This window comes from Diorhabda carinulata, chromosome 3 (assembly GCF_026250575.1).
Source record: "Diorhabda carinulata isolate Delta chromosome 3, icDioCari1.1, whole genome shotgun sequence".
In the NCBI taxonomy this organism is placed as follows: Eukaryota; Metazoa; Arthropoda; class Insecta; order Coleoptera; family Chrysomelidae; genus Diorhabda; species Diorhabda carinulata.
In genome coordinates this window covers 35,156,346-35,173,114 of record NC_079462.1, presented here as the reverse complement: position 1 = coordinate 35,173,114, position 16,769 = coordinate 35,156,346, and the positions used below count along the sequence as shown (strand labels likewise).

Below are 16,769 nucleotides of genomic sequence, written 5' to 3'. Positions count from 1 at the left end.
TCATAATCATTGATGGGTAAAAAGAGCGAATGCGAAATCACGTGGTCAACGCGACTTCACCACGTTACGATAAACGTGATCTTTAATTTAGATCATGTTCAGTGGAATTATTAATAAATTTAGAAATACGTATCAATAGTTATCTAATAAATTTGATAAAAAGGCTTAATTGTACCTTAAAATAACCATAAGTATTATTATTATCTCTAAAACTACCTAAAGTTATTGAAAAAAATAAATGAATGTTATTTGTCACGTACCGAATCTTACTAGTAGGAAAGAGACGGACGATTAAAATGCGTCTGAGATTAATCTCACGACTCACGTGTACTCTAGCGTGTTTGTCGGTTGCTATCTATCAGTGCAGTGCCCAGCCGACTGTAGTAAGAAGCAGTAGTAACAACAAGTGCTCTTACCGACACCTGTCAAAATATCCGTATTTATTACGAATCGAGTTTTATTTGAATTCGTAAATACTACCTAGCAAACTTATGAGGTGTCGTGTTGTTTAGTGGTGACTGTGTGTTTTAAAATAAAAAGTTGTTTTCAAAATGGATATGACACCGACTTATTGGGAGGAAAATTCTAACATACAAAGAGTTAAATACGAAAGGTGAGATTAAACTTATTATTTTACACGTCTTAAATCTTGTTTTCGTAGATAAAATATTATATCGATGACGTAAATATTCTACGGTATATTAGATTTTCATATTTATCAACTTAGATTTCTAAACCAAACGCAAGTCTATTAATAACTTGATTCAATTTATTTACGAAATTGCAACATATATATCTGCCACAGTTTTTAACACAGTGATGAATTTTTATGAGTGAAATATGGGTCTGACATTAGCTAAGTTAATGCACGTATTTTATTGGAATATTTTCGCATACTCCGATCACTATCGGTAAAAATAAAAACAAACAATAAACATGGAATTATCCAATTGAATGTATATTTGGTTCGATATAGATGATGTCAAGGCCGAATTTTGTATCTTTAGTATATTCACTTCTTCACAGATTTTCAAAAATATATTTCTGAATATTATTAGAGAAAAAATTACTAAATTAAAAATCTCGAGTTTCTATTTTCGTGACGTAGTAAAAACTATTTAGTTAAATAGTTAGTATTGATATGATATTTGTTTGAATGAAAAATAGTTTCTGTTTTTTATTTCGATTTTGCAGTGTCAAGGACAATTTGACATTAATGCGTTGTACAGATAAAACTTTTTTAATTGGAATAAACAAACAGTTTGACGTATATAGGGTGAATCATTAAGAATATCCAGTTTCTGAATTGTATATTTTAGGACCCAAAATATCGAGGTGTGTATTAAATAACGAGACTGGTTATAAATTAATATTAAGTATATTTATTTATTATTACCCTCCTATATCGCTACGTCGCCCCAATCGAATGTTCAATTCTTCGAAACAGTGCGGGAGGTCTTTCTGACTCCCCCCAGAGCAAAATTCTGGGCACGCCACTGCATTCGATAGAGAATCGAAAGATTCTAGGAACAAATATTTTGAAATCGATCTACGAGGATGGTCCCAGAAGTTATTCAACGTTCTTTTTCTTCATTATTAAAAATTTTAGACCACCGAGCCTTTTTCTCAAGTCTGGGTACAGGAAATAATCCGAGTGGGCTAAATCTGGCGAATATGGTGCATGAGGTAGAAATTCGAAGTTTAATTCGTTAATTTTGGGCATTTTTATAACGGATGTGTGAGCTGGTGAATTGTCTTGATTAAACAACACCATATGAGGTTGTTTTTGCTTGATTTCTTTGCCCAAACGTCGCAATAATTTCACATAATACTTGCCGTTGATAGTTTTTCATTTTTCAAGATACTCAATGAAAATTATCTCAAAAAACCGACGCCATGACTTTACCTGCAGACGGAACGATCTTTGCCTCCTTTGGAGTCGATTCTCCATTTTCAGTCCATTGTTTTCGCTTTGTGGTCTAATACAATGGTAGTTTTCAAGTAACTACCGCCATCTCTAATCCGGCTTGGCACTTATGGGTTCATACTCGTATTAGTCTGGGCCAAAAGCCAAAATTCCATATCCTTAATAGTTAAAAACAAGCTTTAGGTAAAGATTGTAATGGAAGAAAAGAAAATGGTGTATAATAGTTAACAGTACTAAAAAATTTTTAAAAATTAGTACCATTTAAATGATCCTAGAGATTTTAGAAGTTTTTGAATTTTGAATATCAACAACAGTGACGTACCATTTTTAATTTAAGGATCATACTAGTTCTGACATTTACAGTCATTAATAACAATATTTAATTACAAACTTACGTAATTATAGTTCAATCAATTATTACTTAATTAAAATGTAAGTGTTCTCGGAATCGTGTGATTTTGGACTCGAGGTGTAGTGCTGAGTTGCAATACACGAATTAATTTATGAAACAAGGTACACACGTGGCACAATCCAATTAGATATTGTGTCTATAATTAGTGTAATGTCTATTATTACAAGACGTAATTTGATAAGACTATAAAACAAATATTATTTAATACACGTGCATACAGAATAAGAGACTAAGAAATTATCTTTCAATAACACAAAAAATATTTTTTTTTTTATTTTAAAATTTCAAATAAATCAAGATCGTACGGTTTGTCGTCCTCAATCATCGACTGGCTTAGTAGTTTTCTTAAAGACCAATCCATCCAGGTCATTATCGATGGATACACCTCAGAAAGGTTCGATGGATACATATTTCTCTTGTACATCAACGATATACTCGACAAAACAACAAACTCGATCTATAAGCACCCAAATCCGTACGCAGTAACAGATCACCACCGTCAAAACCGATCTTGGAAACTTTCTGGACTGGGGTGGAAGCAATCTGATCGAGACTAATGCAGCAAAGACCCAAGCTGCTGTTTTTACAAAGAAGACTGGAGTCGTCACCTCATTTGGTTAACCACTCCGCGATGCTGGTCTTCGCGCAAGTCGTACGGTCTCGTCTAAACTTTGCTGACCAATATTTTACTGTTGATAACGAAGGAGGAGTCTTAGGCTTAAGTTTTGTATCAAATAACGATGACCAATTTTTTTCCATGTTTACAAATTAACTGATAACGTTCATTATTGATTCCTTTCCATTATTCATTTATTTTTGAATTTAAATCTTTGCCCTTGTTGCAGAAACAACATAAATAACTTTTTTTGAATCGTGCATGTCCATTTTAATATTTTATAAAGTTCTAAATAGTTAAAATCATTTATGGGTTAGTTCTGATTATTATAAAACAAAAAGATGAATTTTGAGAATTAGTATCAAGCTTGAATGAAAACGTGGGCCCAGAACCCATCCTTGGTGTGGCCAAAAGCGTTACCATCACGTCTCTCAACGGTCTTCTAACCGATCTAAGACATTTCCTTCACACCATGACAATCACGGATAATCCGGAGGGCCGCTGGTGCATGGAGGAGGACGAAACTACAGACTAGGTAATCTGTGAGTGCCTTGCATTCACACGGGCGCGGTTTAAGCACCTGGACAAACCCCACAACCTGCCTAACGACATAAAAGGGTTCAAAAGTGAGGTTTCCCGGCTTTCCCCCATTTTAGTATATCTAGACGAAGCTAGGCACGAGATTTTCAACATTTGACAGCTTCAACCTTCTAAAATAGGCCCATAAACGGATTCTAATGAATTTGAGGTGATGTAGATAAAATAATACAAGCAGTGAAAAGGTTAAAATATTTGTTTCGAAAATCAGTCGTAAAAACGAAGATTTTAAATGAAAATCGGATTTTCGAAATACGATACTATGAAATTACCGCTGTCAGTATTTCCGTCAAGAAAAAACGTTCCAAAGCTCGGCCTATATGTCAAAAAGATAATTTAAGACCGTATAGTTTATAAATAAAACTCATGTTTATCACGATTTCCCTCGATCGGTTAGTAATTAACAGAATAAAACAACACACTTTTGGCTCATTTTATATTAATATTATAATTTTTGGTTAGAGTTCATTGCAAGGTCACTCCCACACGTGTGTCACGTTACGTAGATAAGGTAAATACTCTTATAAACACGCATCGCAAATATAAAAAGGTCTACAAACCTAAACTATCACAAAAGCAGAGGCGGTTTATAAACTACGACCAATAAACGTAACAAATATATTAACAAAAAATTTAACCGGTCAAATTAGACCAAAACAAACTTAATTTAGCGAAGTTACATAAATTTACAAGTTGAAAATAGGTGAAAACTTTCAAAATATAGTGCCCCTATATGAAAAATTTTTTATTCAAGGTCATAAATGAGTTTTTCGCGATTATTATTATCATTATATATTATTATTTATGATCGAAGCTTATTAATTGTTTTGAATCGTTTTCAAACGTTTATTTATCAAAAAAAATGATATTTCTTTTATTTCTTAGACCTTTTGATATATTTAAGTTTCGACTTTTGTCAAAATATTTTGATAAAGACTTAAAGAAAAATCCAAACGTCAATTTTGTACCAATCTCTGAAAAATTATTAATAAAACTAATTTTGAAATAGAAGAGACCTAAAACCAAGAACATTTAGAAACATAAAAAATATATTATACTAAATCAACATGTACGGGGGTTGCGTCAAAAGAATTATTACCTATTTATGATTCTTTTTCTGTATCATCCTTAGATATTTATTCACCGCAATTTTAGCCTGTAGTGCACCATAATAATCATTGTTCGTTTAATAAGTAATTTATGTACTATTAAAAACATATAGTAACCAAGTAAATATGTCAAAATCCTATTCCGATTTTCCTTCGGTTTCGGATTTCATCCATCAATTTTTTTTTCATTTTTTATCATCTCCACTTTCCGTATTTATACATAAATCTATATAACGGAAATTTTTGACTCGATTCTTAATCGTTTGACATAATCAGATAAATTGTAAACTTATCAGAGGACATTTTGTCTCATAGTCAACAGTATTAACGATTTTTACCCGGAAAACGGAATCTACTATACCGGCGGAGTAAATAAATAACTATTCTCAGTCTAAGATGGCGTTTTAAAATTTATCGATTGAAAATGTCATTATTGAGTTGGGTAAAAGATAATTTTTTAACGTATTTTTCAAAAATAAATGGTAGAAAATGCTTCACAGTCTCTCGCACGAAGAGTGCGACGACTTTTTTACTTGTTCGATTGAATTTAACGTTTGTTACAGCTGTACCTCCCATGACGACACTTCGAGGATGAAAGATGAAAGACCAGTATACAATTGTTGTGATACGTAAGTAGAAAATATTTTATTCCAATCAAAATTAGGCGAGAAATGTTCCTGATAGGTCAAGTAAAATCACTGGTTTACAAGGACGGTTCATTTTGGAAGATAGCCATCAACTGCAGACATCAATCACTATTTCATTGTTGGAAAATAATTGACCGCCGAACCATTTTTTCAAATCTGGGAACAGAAAGTAATCCGATTGGGCTAAATCTGGAGAATAGGGTGCAATTCAAACTTTAATTCATTTCATTTCAAGAAACAACATTTCTTCTTAGCCGTTTTTGCTTGATTTCTTCGCTCAAACGTCGCAATAAGAAAATTATCCCACGCGCATCCCAAAAAACCGACGCCATGACCTTGTCTGCAGATGGAACGGTCTTTGACTTCTTTGGAGCCGATTCTCCGTTTTCAGTCCATTGTTTTGATTGATCTTTTGTTTCGGATGTGAAGTGATGGACTCACCTTTCATCCAAGGTTATGACAAGGCTTTTTTCTGCCAAAAATTCGATGGAAACATCTTCACGACGCTGCTTGTGTCCATTGTGAGCAAACGCGGCATCCATCTTGGGTACAGTGATAAATACAACTGAAGAAGAGAAATGAGACGTAATAATGGATAGATGAAACGCTATGGAAACCAGAAATAAACTTAACCAGACATTAGCACTCGTAATATAACTGGCGAAAGAAAAAGAAGCCGATCTGTAAGAAAATGGAGAACTATCGAAAAAGAGATCTACAAAGATAGTTAAAACCAGAAACAAAACAACGAATCTGAGGTGCTGAAACAGCGACAAGTGCCCTTTGCTCCACTATATGAAGACGACGATAATTCTGTGGCTTTTTACCTTTTTTTTTATTTACCTTTCTTACCTTATCTTTACCTATAGTGGAAGTATTTTATTTTCATTTCAGAAACTTAAATTTTTCCACGGCCACTTGTAGCGAAGACGATTGCGAATACGGACCCTATAAAAAAAATAAAGTTGCCCGGGTGAGTATGACAATCACTATTTTTTTTTTCCAATTCCGATATTAACACCATTAAACGTATAAAAAGTCCTTTGGTAAGGATTCGTCTTTAATTTTGGAGCTCAACCAGAGATTTACGGCCGAAACGTTGTGCTAAAAAACGAAAAAAATCTACATGAATTGGCGCAAGGTTCCAGGTCGTTTGAGTGCTTGGTCATTCGGTAACAGAGGTGCAAAACTTACTTGGTAGAATGGAATACCAGAATGGAATTATCTCGTTTCAACAAAAACTTTTGACGAGGACGAGAATCAGCGACTACAGATAAAGACAAGACAGTTTAAAACCGATCTAAAATCTTTATTGCCTGAATTGTGGTTAGAGATACCTAAATGGATCGGAAATAATGCAAAAAAAGGATGAAAGGATAATGAAAACTAAAATCCTAATAGTCTAATGGTTGAAAAGGCATAAGGAGTTCTAGAAAAGAAGAAGAAAGGTTGTTTCATTATATCCTCTGCCCTTTTTCGTATAGATTTGAATAGGAGCTAAGAGGCGCCGTAGAAATTTCCCTCAAAGCCCTGGTGGTACTAAAATTGGCAAAACTAGCTAAAACTGTACCCATTACATATCTTAATAATTAGCTCGCATGGATGAAAACACCTGCTATGATACAAACAAATTCTTTCCGTTACCCATCAACAACTCCACTTAAATAGGACCGAAATTCTATTGTCGCGCCGTTTTATTGTCTTCTCGGCCGGCAACTAACGGTATTGACCCAGATCTTTGCCCAGTCCCTTGGGAACCAAAGCAAAGGACTCACTCTGATAGACCCGGAACCCATTCTTGGTGAGGCCAAAAGCGTTACCTTCGTGCGTCTTACACCAATCAACTGCTCCAACTAAACAGGCGCGAAATCCGACTAGTGACTGGACTTTTAACCGGATACTGCTATGGCTATGGGCCGGACGATCCGTTGGTGCATGGAGGAGACCACGTTATCTGTGAGTGTCCTACACACATACGAGACCGATTTAAACACTTGAGGAAACCTCACTGATTGTCTAATAACATGAAAGAGTTCAAGTCAAAGCGACTGATTGGCTTCTCAAAGGACATCGGTCAAGTGGGGCACGACGGGCCTATCTGAAGGCCTGATGTTCTCAACGGCTCTCAGGTCGCCCACAACTATGAACTAACCCAGCTCTTTGAGACTTTAGTAAAACCAGCTCTTTGAGACATATTTTCCTTGCTGCCACAGCTGCTTTAAGCTTCTCTTTCTAATAATGTCTTTGAAATAAACGTACTGCATTGTCAATAAACAAAAAGAGGGTGATTGAAAAATAAGAAACTCTTCATAGAATTAGAGATATTAGTCTTAATAAGTTACGATACGTTTAAGAAATTTTCACATATGAAAAACCATATTATTCATGGGCCCCCCTGTATATTATAAATAATACATCCTGTAATAGTCGTACTTGTCATTTATTATGCTAAAATTATTATTCTTAATCGCTTTAATTTGTTATTTATGTGTTACTTCGTTGTAACTACGGTTGATTTTCACTATCCTAGTTTTTTACAGTCAAACTAGCGTTTTAGGGACGCTTGTAACTGTCACTAATCCATCTGTCACCTGTCATTCATCGTTGTTTAACAACATTGCTCAACCATTCGTCGCCAATAGTTTCCTAAACAAACAAACCGCGCATAAAGTCACCTGTCATTGTTGTTTAATAACGTTGCCGAACGTGTTCTTCGTGAATAGTTTCCTAATGGATATTTACATTGTGAAGATATTTCTCACTATAAGATGAGCAGTCGGTCATTACACCGCATTGCGTGTCATACGTCAATTATAAGGAAACAAACAAACCGCGCATATTGTTGCCTGTCACTTGTCATTGTATGTCACAACGTTGCCGAACGTATTCTTCTTGAATAGTGGATTCAAATTAATAATATTAAGACAATATCTTGTGTGTTTTATAAAGATTGTCTCACTGTTATTTGTGTAAATTATTTTAGCTTTGTAGCGATATTTAGTAGACGATGATTTTAGCTTAACAATTTGTGGTGGGAATTAAAATAAAAAAAAAGACTTTGAAGGTATATTTTGTTAATAGCAAGATCCAATGTCCCATCGAATTATCGAAAAAAGGAGAAGGGACAGAATGAACAATTGTCTAGCCGATTTATCGCGTTTAATACCGACAGAATATTTGAAAAAAGGACGTGGAAGAATTGAAAAAACAGAAATCATCGAAATGGCTATTAAACATATGAAATATTTACAACAGGAACAGGGACATTCGACAGAACATTATAGGTAGAGGTTAGGTAAAATCTAATGACTGAAACATACGAAAATCTTTCGTTAATTTTAGGTTAGGTTATCAAGAATGTATGTCTGAAGCGATGCGATTTATGGTCGAAGTAGAAGGACATTTTCCTCGAGAACCGATTTGCGTAAGATTATTGAATCATTTACAGAAACACGGCGAGGCAATTTCTCGCGCTTCAACATTCGACACCAATCATCATACGTCATTATTAACGGAACACATCGTACCAGTACCTAATATAAATGAACCAGGTAATTAATATCGCACCATTTAAAATTTAAAAAAAAATTATAGTGTGTTCAAAAAGTAATTTGTGTCGACTAAACTCTGGACCATATTATAATGTTTTTCTTTTTTATTTAAACTATTTTTCGCGGTGGTGTTTCATTCTTACACTAAACTACTCGCTATTCACTAAACTTATTCCTTAAGACTTAACTATTGACTAATTTATTTAAATTAATCGTTTTTATTTTTAAATATTTTGATACATTTATCGACTTACTCACAGATAATCAAGCGACTATTTATGCAAAACGGATTTCTCGATGAATCGGCTCTAGAATGTAAACAAAAACAAAAAAACCTGCCTAGAAATTGATTCTATAATCTCGATATACTATAAAAAAAATTTAAACGTTGCCCGCTTTATTTTTTGTAAACTTGTATCCGGCATGTCTACAAAATTTTAGATTATATTAATATAATCGAACAGGACCGGCTTCGCGGTCGATGTAGTGGACGAGTTCGTAACAATATTATTGCTCGGATCATTATGTTGTTTGTGACATAACTTTACATGTGTCTTGTCAAAATTTGTGGTACTTTTCGCGTTGTTGCGACTTCATACCGATTCTAACCGCGCCAGATTTCGTTCCCTTTTTCGACGTTGTTGTTACTGAGACGTCACGCGCGAGACCACTACCGTCGATCGCTCCATAGTACTTCAGTTGTAGTTTTTTTAATTGTGTAAGTGTTAAATATTGATTTTTAGTGAATCTGTCAGTGGTTAGCGGTACATTTCTTGGAGATATGCAACGTTGCCGAACCTTTTTTGTTCGAAGTTTCCTTGTTAAAAATCCATTCAAGGAATTATTTTCTTACTGAGAGAAATACACCATTCAGGAACTTTTCTGTAAAAAAACTATGAATAAGAAAGGAAAATTACTCGAATGGTTCAAAAATTATATTATAACTCGAAAAATATTGCCGGAAATGAGTTCAATTTTACTATTCGGGGGGTTTTTGAGATCGCAGAACACGAAGATCACGACGAAGATGATCTGCGAGGTACCTGGTGCCAAGATGGCTGGTGTATACGTTGTCTCCTAGATCCCTATAGAAATTTGTTTCGGAATTTGTCGAAAGTATATGTCTTGAGGGTTTTCAAGATCGTTGAACACGATGATCACGACGGAGATGATCTACGAGGTACCTGGTGCTCGGGAAACCTGGTTTTTGCGTTTCTCCTGGAGCCCTGTGGAAATTCGTTATGAATTTGGTCAAATATATACAATCTGGGGGTTTTCGAGATCGCTGAACACGAAGAGCACGACGGAGATGATCTACGAGGTACCTGGTGCTCGGGAAACCTGGTTTTTGCGTTTCTCCTGGAGCCCTGTGGAAATTCGTTATGAATTTGGCCAAATATATACAATCTGGAGGTTTTCGAGATCGCTGAACACGATGATCACGACGGAGATGATCTACGAAGTACCTAGTGCTCGGGAAACCTGGTTTTTGCGTTTCTCCTGGAGCCCTGTGGAAATTCGTTATGAATTTGGCCAAATATATACAATCTGGAGGTTTTCGAGATCGCTGAACACGATGATCACGACGGAGATGATCTACGAGGTACCTGGTGCTCGGGAAACCTGGTTTTTGCGTTTCTCCTGGAGCCCTGTGGAAATTCGTTATGAATTTGGTCAAATATATACAATCTGGGGGTTTTCGAGATCGCTGAACACGAAGAGCACGACGGAGATGATCTGCGAGGTACCGATTCGTTTTAATAAATTTCGAGAGTTTATTTAGAAATTTAAATTTGGTTTTACAGGATTCATGGCGGTATGAATCGCACTCAATGAAAATGGAAACTGAACACACTGTAAACGATAGATATTAAATACAGGGTGATAACATTTGTATTTAAAGTAAATGGCGAGTTCGTATGGAATATTTATTTAATTATTTTTGAACATACTGTAATCGATAGATATTAAATACAGGGTGATATCGTTTGCACTTTGGAAAAATGAATGTTCGGTTGTGTTTGATTCTAGTTTCAAGTGATATATCTGCTAAAGTAGTAAGTTATTCAATACCTAAAGTAGATCCGGAACCGAATAACAACAACAGTTCCTATATTGTCAGTCAAACTAATCAAATAACGACAGATCCTACCGAATACGAAAAACATATGGATCATCCCGAAACTCACGCCATATCTTACAAATATAAAACGAATATCAAATTAAGATTCAATCAAGATAGTAACGGGGTTAATCAAGATCCTACGAAAACGCAAAAAATGGAAAACGGTCGCAGGAATTCTATAACGAGCCTTGAAAATCAAAGGTAAAATTTATAATCCTCTTTGTCCATTAATCAAATTTCTTATTTAGCAATCTTTATATTTTATATGTTTTGTATACGAGGTTTATTCTAAAAGTATTTTCGGAAACATAGTTTCGAAATTCTTCGAAAGTTTCTTTAGATAATTAATGTCCGCGCATCTTCTGTTTGACATTGGGGAAGAAGAAAAAGTCAACAGGCGATAAATCGGGTGAATATAGACAATAATTCGACGTTTTTCTTCTCAAATTATTTATCGAATTGTTTATCTTACGAGCGTAAATCATTTGGTGTACTTCAAGGAGATGGGCGGGTTCTTGAGGCGGTTTAAGTTAGGTTTGGTTATGTCAGGACAGGTACTTGCGATTTCCATGCACTTGAAAGAAAAAAATGCGCTCGGTTATTTGGATTCCCTCGTTATGAATCGATCTAGGGAATAATGAGGCCGCAGCAGTTTTTTTAGACTGTTAGACTGAACTTTCCTTTTTTTCTTCTTTCTTCAAACGCACCTCGGAGCAACGCAATCACAAATCACCACAACCCTAGCCCTGCAAAGGAGCAGATCCCATATCAGTGCCTCTTCCATTTCCAAATTTCCTCATTCCGCCCAAAATATATCCAACGAATCTCTCTCTCCCTTTCACCCGCTACTATCAGTTGGCCATCAAACCTGAAAATGGACACAAGAAGTGACAGAGCTACTCAAGGCCAAAGTCAGCAAGAAGTGGCCAATACGCTGAACATTAGTCAGTTTACTGTCGTTATTACCAAAAGACTGGTAACTTTGATGGGAGACGCGGTTCAGAAAGAAAAAGGTGCATTACAGATTCATTGTCAGAATACATCGCTGAAAAATTGGACCCTCACTACTCCTTAGAAAAACGCGATGAGCGGCTGTTAACACTGTTAGAAGAACACTGCCTTGAGCAAAAAAGACCAGTTACTAGCCCCAAATTAACCCCATTCCGTCTACGATTGGACTAACGAACAATGGGGCTCCGTTCTTTTCTAAAACGAAACCAGAATGTACTACATGGTGTCCATAGGAGAGGACGAGTCTACAGAAGACCTGGAGAATGATTAGCTCGATGTTGTGTAAAAGAAAACGTGGTTTTTGGAGGAAGTTCCTGGATGATTTGGGCGAACATTTCAATGGAAGCAAAAACTCAATTTAAGGAACATTCTAATGAAATGGCAAGCGCGTAGCCCGGATTTGAATCTTGTTCACGATTACCGAAAAAATGACTCAATAACAACATAGACCACTAATTATAAAGCTGGGATTAATGACTTTGAGATGGTGGAATCGGAAAAATAATGGAAGCTACAGATTTTGTTGTGGAAACTTTTGACCTCGAGCGTGCGACTTTTTTTGATCACGAGTGTATTATCTGGATATTTGAGAAAAACAAAGTTATTTATAATTTCGTATAAAATTCTTATCATTTGTATAAACACGTTCTTTAGTCACGACGATCGACGCGACGTTTCTAGGTTACTAGTATCTTTACAAAAATTATCTCGTCGTACTGAAAATATTTATTAGTTCGATTTTGTTGAAAATATAAGAAAGAGTAGGAGATTAAGGCGAAGCAAGGTCAAATTAACAATAACATATTTATTAAATAAGAGATATTTAAGAATGTTATTAACATAATAAGGCTATTTTATGTAAAATAATATCAATATAACGAGCATGTCATAATATACGACGGCCGTTTTTTTATCAACCTCCGATAGGCTATAAATAAAAGACAAGTTCGTATAAAACAATATTTTTAGTACCAAAAGATTGGTACACGACATTATCACCGAAAATATTGAGACATTTGTCATATCTATGTACAAGCTTTTCAATATCGTCTTCAAAGAGTTAAAATTTCTGAAAATTCCGCAGTAATGTTGATTCTACGGTTTTCTTTAACCATTCTGTCAACTCGTTGAACCAGGACATCTGAAACGACAGATTTACGTCCTTGTCCCCCTTCATCATGCACATCATTACGACAAACTTTCGACACCATCAATTATCAAGTTTTCCTCATACACGCGACTCATTCTCCGATAGATTTCTGCAGCACTATGGCCTTTAGCTTGTAGAAAACGCCGACTGAATGTTAATAATGGTGGAGGATGTAGTGCGAGAGCTTAACAGCGCATGCCCGCGTAGCGTCTGTACGGAGCGATCGGAGGTTGAAAAAAAAACGCGTTCAACTTAAACTGTTAGTTCAACCCCTCCTTTGTACGTGATTATTTCGGTCTCGGTTAAAACCAACTGCACATTAATGACCACCCACCCTAACTGGCACTTAAATTGAAGGTTCCTTTGGATTAAAGGGCTATTTAACTTAGTTTTTAAAGTGGAGCGATCTCTAAAGTATCTCAAGTAAATTATCGGTGTTTGTATTCACGTTTTCCAATTTTGTCAAGACGTATCTCCTATCACCTACTAGAAGATGTCTTCCAAAGTGTTTTTCTTCAAATTTTCTTCTCAAAGCACTGCTATTAAATATTTATCTGGTCGTGATCGGAACCTAGCTAACGAGCTACTATACTACGAACCGAAGATACAGTTTGTACCTTTTTGTCTGGAAGTAGCACGATATTTAGTCATTTGTCATATGTTTTATGTCAAAATTTTCATCAATGCCCTACCCACGTGACCCAAGCATCTCTAGATAGCAGCGCCGCGCTATTTCAATCACGATTTAATTCGTTCACCATTAGTCATGTCAAACTCTATGATGGTAATGTCAGATTTGACTTTTGACATCAGTGTTGCCATATCTCAACCTTCGTGTTAACAAGTGCCTTTTTAAACTACTTGATTTTATAACCAAATTCACGTTGGATCTAATATTTTGGTAGAACTCAGCGTCTTGCTATTATACAACTCACAATTGGTTACATTTTTATACCGGAGCAAAATAAGCCTCTAATTTACCTCGAGCCCGTCTAGTTGGAAATTTTGTTACTTATTTCGATCAAAAAACGTTGAAATATCCGATTTTTCGATATTAATGTTTGTTATTCGATAAGTTCCAGCCACAGTTCTCCTCCAAGTAGCGAACCGTATACAAGAATCTCCGATAGCGATCATGGTCATAGAAGATCTCCCTCGGATAGTACGTCGTCGGTGCACATCGGTCCTAAATTAGAACCACCAAGAACCGACGTTATACAAAGGTACTCGCCGAACAACAAAACACCCGATACGAAAAATTTCAACGTACCGATATTCGTTTTACACGCCAAAGGATCCTATTACATACCTCTTACTATAGATTACAAAACTCTAGTTCCGTTTTTACAAAGTTACGACCTTTTGGAAGTGGTACCTTTACATATACTACATCCTGTTACCATTAACGTCAATTTTACGCCTAATATCAACAACGACGGTACTAAATATATTGTGAATAATTGGCATTAGGATCCCGGGGAAGTACTGAAAGGCTGTGATGGTCAGGTTAATTGTTAAGACTGATAATTAATGATAATATGTAAATACAAGGTTGAAATTTTATTTTCTAGAACTTCTTAACAGTTATATATGTGTACACAGAGAAGTGTTTATGTTGAAAAATTTTGATCGGTTACTCGTTTCTGAAATAAAACTTTTAATTATCTTTTCGTACTTAAAGCATCCAAAAAAGGACCTTTTACTCGGTTAATATTACAGCCTTTATACAAAAGAAGGCAACGGCTATACTGGTTTGTCAACAGACACGATAGACATGTCATTCGAAAGAGGTTAAACAACTAACAGACACTTTTGTAGCAGTGCTAGTCTCGTTATTTAATAACTATACCTCGTATAAATATAAAAAATAACTTCTACATGCCAATCGCCCAGGTTAAGTCTTCGAGTACCTAAGCCTTTTTCTGAAATGATTAGGACATTCACAATTTCAAGCTTATCTTCTGCCATACCTAGAGTGTTAATGTGGTCCTGTCAACAGCTGAGTCATTCTTCGATACAACCCTCAAACTTCTTAGCTGAGATGGTTATGGAATCTTTTTGGAGTGTCTCAGGCTTGGAGTTTTTAGCTAGAAAAACTGATTCTTGTTGTTGTAACTTCTCTGGTCCAAAACATGAAGTCTTGTCTGGTTCCTCAAAATCTATTAGCCACATGAAGGGTAATTCCTTCCTCTTAACTAGTTCTTTTACGTTCCCCATGAATGTGAAAGAACTAGTTAACAGGAAGAAAGTATCAGTATCAGTAGCAGATAAGACAACATGTTTGGGACCAGAGAAGTTACAACAACGGATGGCTAAAATCTCATAAGGATTCTAAGGATTAGGAGACCTGTTAAATATATCTCTCTTTAAAGTAAAGGAGAAACAGATCTAGAAGCACCTCTAAAGCTGAATTGAGACACATTTACATGGTCCCTGCGATTACACAGTAGCTGTGGAGATTATCTTATCTCCAATTAAACATTTTGCCCTTATTTAGATACTTTACTCCATTGGAAAGTATTAGTTGAGCTCCTTCTTTCCTTGTAATGCCTTTCTTCTCCTTTTAAAATAGCATTTCTTCTCATCACCTCAATTTTTAATTGTATTTAGAGCAGTTTGCATCCTGGTAGTGTTTTATCTTCATGCTTGTTTCATCGGAGTGGTTTAGGACTGTGATTCCAGTGACCACAGTATAGGTGATAGGACTCCTTTGTAAGGACAGTCCTTCACTATAGAAACGGTGAAGGTGTTTCCGTTTATTTTTTCAATTACTAAGATTTGTTCTTCTAATACCTTATTGATAGACTGATGTGAAATCTAGTCAAAAGCACTATGTCACTGAGGGTTATTAGAGACAAAAGCAGGGTAACATTTTGAATATATGTTGTGGTGATAGTTATATATGGTCTATCTATAAATTAAAACCCTTTTTTCAAAATTAGTTAACGGTACCAGGGTAACCTCAAATCTATAAATAATTGGAGTTTGAACTGAAATCAGTTTATCCAGAGTTTTAAATATTCGGACTCCTTCTCAATTGTTTAGATATTAAATTAATGATGAGACGAAGGGAGAAAAAATAAAATCGACTCTCAAAATAAAAAAGGTCGCTTACATCTTCCAGATAATTTTATTTGGAAATTTTTCATTTTCACGTTTAACCCCCTCTAATGTATATTTTATTATTTTTGTTACTTTTTATTTTTTTTTGTTCTTTTACGCATTTTTGTAACGCATTATTTTTATAACAGCTGTAAAGTACTTCTCTACATATTTTAAAAATATATAGATATTATGTTGAATACCTAAGTTGTTTTTTTTTCACCTAATCCTATAATTCTTCGAAGGAAAAACAAACGACTTTCCTTTTTATATGCCACGACGAATATTAAATTACATTTCCTTTAAAAAACGTAATATTTCTAATGGATTGCAAATGCAAACAGTGTAATGCATGAACCGATTTTGATATTTTTGGATCTCTTCATCATAATGTAATACGTTCTGTTTTTGAAACCCATAAATCAACTTCCAATTTCAAATCCAAAATATAAAACCATACTTGTACATAAATAAAGTTTCATGTTAATACGAGGTATTATCTATCTATATCTAGTATTTTTT

At 35.1% G+C, this 16,769-nt stretch overlaps 1 protein-coding gene across 3 annotated transcripts; it reads left to right on the top strand.

Moving 5' to 3' along the window:
• Positions 1-260: 260 nt before the first annotated feature.
• Positions 261-16,449, top strand: LOC130891732 (transcription factor cwo). Of its 3 annotated transcripts, XM_057796638.1 has the most exons (7): positions 261-613; positions 5,225-5,290; positions 6,203-6,281; positions 8,390-8,592; positions 8,651-8,859; positions 10,891-11,185; positions 14,222-16,449. In XM_057796638.1, exons 1-7 carry the CDS (start codon positions 552-554, stop codon positions 14,613-14,615), a joined length of 1,308 nt encoding a protein of 435 aa, XP_057652621.1. In that variant the 5' UTR covers positions 261-551; the 3' UTR covers positions 14,616-16,449. The 3 variants fall into 3 exon arrangements, with proteins under 3 accessions (XP_057652621.1, XP_057652622.1, XP_057652623.1); XM_057796639.1 differs by lacking the exon at positions 261-613 and having other exon boundaries at positions 8,326-8,592; XM_057796640.1 differs by lacking the exon at positions 261-613 and having other exon boundaries at positions 8,292-8,592.
• Positions 16,450-16,769: the final 320 nt, after the last annotated feature.

What these genes read in the sequence shown, in the direction of transcription:
- LOC130891732 (XM_057796638.1), top strand. Translation starts at nt 552, where the DNA reads ATGGATATGACACCGACTTATTGGGAGGAAAATTCTAACATACAAAGA. An exon ending in CAAAGAGTTAAATACGAAAG is followed by an intron (nt 614 to 5,224) that starts GTGAGATTAAAC and finishes CGTTTGTTACAG; the next exon opens with CTGTACCTCCCATGACGACA. An exon ending in ACCTAATATAAATGAACCAG is followed by an intron (nt 8,860 to 10,890) that starts GTAATTAATATC and finishes GTTTGATTCTAG; the next exon opens with TTTCAAGTGATATATCTGCT.